Source organism: Artemia franciscana, chromosome 8, assembly GCF_032884065.1.
Source record: "Artemia franciscana chromosome 8, ASM3288406v1, whole genome shotgun sequence".
Lineage (NCBI taxonomy): Eukaryota > Metazoa > Arthropoda > Branchiopoda > Anostraca > Artemiidae > Artemia > Artemia franciscana.
Window position 1 is genome coordinate 38,370,811 of NC_088870.1, and position 6,000 is coordinate 38,376,810.

General features: G+C 31.7%; 1 protein-coding gene across 2 annotated transcripts in view; it reads left to right on the top strand.

Annotated features, from left to right (window-relative positions):
* LOC136030392 (sodium-dependent phosphate transport protein 2B-like) overlaps positions 1 to 5,540 on the top strand; it is a 58,288-nt gene extending 52,748 nt beyond the window's left edge. For both annotated transcript variants that reach the window (XM_065709335.1, XM_065709336.1), the window contains exons 9-10: positions 129 to 266; positions 4,698 to 5,540. In XM_065709335.1, coding sequence (XP_065565407.1) covers positions 129 to 266; positions 4,698 to 5,455 — 896 coding nt within the window. In that variant the 3' untranslated portion in view covers positions 5,456 to 5,540. The remainder of the gene's footprint in view (positions 1 to 128; positions 267 to 4,697) is intronic.
* Positions 5,541 to 6,000: the final 460 nt, after the last annotated feature.

Here is a 6,000-nt window from a genome sequence, read left to right on the forward strand (position 1 = left end):
GTAGCCTTTATTGCCTTTTTAAAGTTTTTCAAGCACCAATGGTTTCTATCTTGTCACTTTCTTACGGTAATGTTTGGGTCTTATAATTGGTATCAGTTTTGCAGATTTTAATTCTAAAATTTTTTTAGGTACAATTTCGGATTACCTATTTGCTGATACTGGGATGAGTGATGCAGCAGTTGGCAGTATCCTACTTGTCATTTCTTTGGTTATTCTTTGCATATGCTTGGTTGTGCTCGTTAAGATTCTGAATTCCATTCTTAAAGGTATGTACCTTAATTTCTAATATTTTACGAATACGACTGAATGGCCATTTTGAGCCATGTGGAACTTCATGAATCCTTAATACGTAGCCCATTGAAATATATTGCTTTTCTTGGAAAGTGAAATAAGTCAGCTAAACGTTTTTAGTATTGTAAGCAGTTTTGTTCTAGGCATATTGACTGAAATACTTAAAACATTAAATAAACAAAAACTGTTAATTTGTATGTCGAAAGTATAATAGTTCAAAATAGGTATGAAACCTTTTAATCGATAGTAAACAGGTATAAAAATCTTTAACTGGATATTCTGAACACATTATCACAGTATTATGTTTAACCCCACTATTATATTATCACAGTATCATTATCACAGTATTATCACAGTATTATCTTTAACCCCACTATTATATTATCACAGTATCATTATCACAGTATTATCACAGTATTATCTTTAACCCCACTATTATATTATCACAGTATCATTATCACAGTATTATCACAGTATTATCACAGTATCATTATCACAGTATTATCATAGTATTATCTTTAACCCCACTATTATATTATCACAGTATCATTATCACAGTATTATCACAGTATTATCACAGTATTATCACAGTATTATCACAGTATTATGAACACAGTATTAACCTTTTCAGAGTTTTACTGTGGATGATGAACACTGTACATGTGTTCGAAATATCCAGTTAAAAATTTTATACTTGTTTACTGTCGATTAAAAGGTTTCATCCCTATTTTGAACTATTATACTTTCGTCATGGAAAGGCAGTGTGATCTTCGAAGTTATCTAATTTGTATGTGATTTTCATACTGGGTTATATGCCTTGGCACAACTAGGATTATAATGGGCAAATGCCGTTGAATTTTTCAAAACTTTCATCGTTGAAAACATATGCTTTGTCTATGAGCTTTACTTTTATTGAAACTATGAATAGGATATTTTCACTAAAAGTTTAATATTTTTTTTTGATTTTTGATTTTCAAAAATTAAAAAAAATCAATATTTTTGATTTTCAAAAATTAAAGATAGACATAAAGGAAAGGTAAAGAATATGGCACTAGACTTTACAGTCTCTATTGGTGGTGCTGATCTCCGTTTCATGGCCCTTCAGTCAGATAGTGCAATGGGGGGAATAGCCATCCTATTCTTTCACGCACCCTCCCTGTTTAACTTCCTCAGATTTCTCAAGGTACCCATTCAGAGCTGGGACAACACTGGCTGAGGTTACAGAGTCATGTCACTGACACCTGTTACAAACCAAATAACCAGTGACACCAGCACTCGAACCCCTGCCCTCACGGATAAGAATTTCAAGTCTAACCTGCTTAACACTCGGCTAGGAAGGCTATATGTTAAGATATATATAGCCAACATAAAAACGGCCTATTTTAATGTGATAAGACCCAAAATACTTCCATGACCCCTTAGAATTAAAACTAAAATCTTCCGCAGTAACCTTTATTATGTGATGATTCTCTTGTTACTATCGTCTCTTTTTTAACCCTTTTTATAAGACTATTCTCTTGTGTTTGTTATCCCTTCTCTCATATTTTTCATACGATAATCCCCTATTTCATTATCTTTTATTTTGTCTTTTTTTTATACAGTTACTGTCTTGTTTTCATTATCATTTCTTTCGATTGTTTTTATATGCCTATACTCTTGTCGTCACTGTGTCGTCTTTCGCCTTTTTATAGTTATCCGCTTATTGTCGTTTTTATTACCTTATACAAGATCAGAAATAAAGATGATATGCAAGAATCGGTAACAGGCTAAGGATGTGTTACACTTACTTGACAAAACATATCTGCCTCGTAGCTTTGCTGTCAGCGTTCGGAGTGTGCACCTGTGACCTCCCTCCTCCTCAAAATTATTTTTGTGCCCTGATGATTCATATTCTAGAATGAAAAAATGTCTTGATTTATTGTCCTTGAACTTTTAGATTTCACAAAGGTTATTAACGTGTATCATTTAAGACAAGCCATTGTTAGGAAATATTGAAACAATATTTGAGCACCAATTTACACTTTGGTCGTTGATCTAAAATGACTATACAAACATTTGTTTATCTGATGTGACTCTTGTTATTTTATTTACAGAGTTAATGCTTAACTAAGGATTCAAATTGTAAATCAGTATAGCGCATTTGAAAAAAAAAACACATACCATGACGTCATTTATGAGTCAATACTTTAGATCTGTTGCCTGAATAGATGTCTGACAATAAAGGTATTGCAATACACGAGAAGTTAAACAGCTAACAGACATCTAATAAAGAATAAAATGATGGTCAAAATTGGTTTATAACCGGTGTTTCCTGATTCAAACACCCCAGGAGAACACATGCATTTTCAGAGACCACACTGCTTTTCCATGACGTACAAATAACTGTTCAAATAGGGATAAATCCTTATATTAGACAGTGAAAAAAATGACAAAACTATAAATATTTCGATCACAAATACAGTGACCGTTATCATCAGCGTGGTTATCAGCATATCTACTGATGACGGTCATTGTATATGTGATTGAAATATTAAAGAGTTTTTTTTCCTATTGTTTTTCACTTTCTAACAAAGGATTTATTCCGATTTGAACTGTTGTTTACATGTTGGGAGAACATTGGCTGGTAATATGAAAGAAAAAACCCAATGGAGCTAACCAAATTACAGGATGTCTGTATTTCATTACTAATTAACAGGGCAAAACAACAGCTGAGACCTCTCTACATATCTCCTTTTTGGTTTGTCACAGCTTTGAAATGCGCCAATTAAAAGCAATTTCACCTGTAGGATAAGACAGGGAACTCCAGCCTCCCCCATAGAAGACTGAATATATAAAACACTACAATATTAAGAACAAATGTGACACAGCTCGGGCCAAGCGAGTCTATTTTAATATGTTTAGCGTTCAACAACCCTTTCCCTCCAAAAATTTGCAAGCATAGTTTGGAAACATTGTGCTATAATTTTTTTCAGTTGTGATACTCCGAACAGAAGTCGCTTCCCAAATTTTAATGTTTTGTAATTTTGAATAATTAAGAACGAAACCGTATCCAGGATTTTTTTTTTCTAGGTGGTTTTACAAAAGAATTTGTTTCGGGGGAGGAGTTAGAAACTTTAAAAAATGCGTCAAAAACTTGTTCATATTAATTTTTGATAAATTTTTATGGGGGGGGGAGTTGGTCAAACCCCCCTAACCTCACATCACTGGATACAGCCTTGATTAAGAAGAAGATTACTGATACAATTAGCTATGGGATACTTATTACAGATACGGGTCACGATAGTGATAACCTGTCGTAGGGGATTCTGGTTACATAGACGAATAATCGTTAATGTCCGTCGGAGGAAGTGGAGGAGGGAGGGAAGTAATGTAGATGGGTAGAGTTTATGTAAATACATTTTTCGTAATATTACTACAATGGAGATATATATTACATGATAGTAAAAACGATAAATATACATCTTGATAGTTTGGAGAAGCTCCGTTTTCTTAATGGATTTATTAAATTTATCAAATAACTAATAATGGATTTATTATCCATTAATGGATTTTTATAATGGATTAGTAAATATAATGCCATTATATAAATATAACGAATTATATTTATATAATATAAATATAATGCATTATATAAATATAATGGATTTGTTATATTTTTATAATGGAATAAAAATATAAATAATAATGGATTTATTAAATAGTTACTAATTATTAAATCCAACCAAAACTAAACACATACACGTAATGTACTCAATTAAAGCAAACTTAGTGTAAAATTAAAGTTTGGAATAATTGCAGTCTTTCAAACTTTAATCGAAGTAAAATACAAAATTTTAATCAGAAGTTATGTCAAATTAAATAAAAGTAGAAATTGAAAAAAAATTATTTCGTAGATTTTTTTTACTTAATTTGTTTTGGTTCAGGTGGAGCTTTATGTGTCCGAACTTGTTTTTTTCTCAACACATGCAAGCGAACTTGTCAATGCCGTTAGTTTTAGAGGAAGTTAATTATGTTGTTATTTTACCTTTAAATTTTATTTGAATTTAACGCATACAATATTAGGAAAAATGGTCCAAACCATTTATTGACCAAAAACATATATTGCAAAGGCATGTCCACAATAAATGAAATTTTTAAGATGAGTGATAAAACTATATGAACTTAATAAGTACCGGGGAGGTAAATTATTTTGCTGCTTCCATACTTATATTTAAGTTTTTTTTATTTTAAATATTTCTTTATTATTTATTCATTAGTTAATATTTTTATATTGGATATAAATAATAATATAATTAATATATAATTAATGAATACAAAATATAATTAATATAATATATAATTAATAAAATTAGTTTTTATAATTAATTAAAATAATTATTTATTAATTATTCTTTATTATTTTATAGGCACAGTGGCCAACATGGTGAAACGATTTATCAACGCTGATATACCATATGTTCCCTGGCTGACAGGGTACGTTGCCATCTTCATTGGAGCAGTAATGACATTCCTGGTTCAGTCATCATCCGTCTTCACATCGGCTTTAACACCCCTTGTTGGGGTTGGGTTAATTACAATTGAACGCGTATACCCTTTAACTCTTGGTTCAAATATTGGGACCACGACGACCAGTCTTCTTGCAGCTCTTGCTGCAGATTCTTCCACATTGGCAGAAAGCCTACAGATATCTCTATGTCACTTATTTTTTAATTTGACCGGTACCTTTCTCTTTTACACACTTTGGTTCATGCGCTGGCCCATACCGATGGCAAAATATTTGGGAAATACTACTGCAGACTACCGCTGGTTTGCCATCTTATATTTAGTATTTATGTTCTTTGTGATCCCTGGTATTGTACTAGCCTTATCCCTTGGTGGTATAGAGGTGTTCTTAGGTGTCGGAATCCCCGTTTTGGTCATCGTTATATGCTTAGTTATTATTTCTGTAATGCAATCCAAATGTCCAAAATATCTACCTAAGTTTTTAAGAAAATGGCCAGCATTTATGACCCTTAAATTTTATGACGACCTCTTTAGAAAGTGTGCATGCTGCAATAGGTGCATGTCTACTAAAGATGATGATGGTGATGAACTAGAAAGTGTGAGTGAAGTACGGACAGTTGTCAAGGGACAAGAAAACGACGGCTTTGTAAATATTGAATAAGTTATGCTTCGTTATAGAAGTTTTTATATTTATTAACGTGTGACTTTTGTAATTCCTATGGCTCATTACAATAGTTATTTTTTTATTTTGTGTTTATCTCTTCTTTTTGCTATGGGTTACAGAAGCTATTGTTGAAGTAGCTATTAATTGAAATTCAGATTAGAACATCCCGGCCAATAACTGATGAGTTTATTATTTTGATTTTTTAATTTTTTGATTTTTGATTTTTTATATTGATATATTGATTTTTATATTGTTTTGGAATCTTGGCAAAATGAAGCCTTTTTGTTACGAAAGCATGTTTTCAAGTACATTACATGGCAAGCTTAATTTTTAAATATATAATATTTTATGGAAATAGGAGAAATGAAAATTTCCCTCCCAATCTTTATTTAAATTCATTTTCAATGGTTTCGATTTGCTCTCTATCAGCGACCTGCGATATGTATGAGTAACTCGTAAGTTTCACCAAAAACCGGCAAAAATGCGAAATTTAGCACTTATTGTCAGTAGAATCGTTCGGTTGCTCTCAGCGTCATATATTA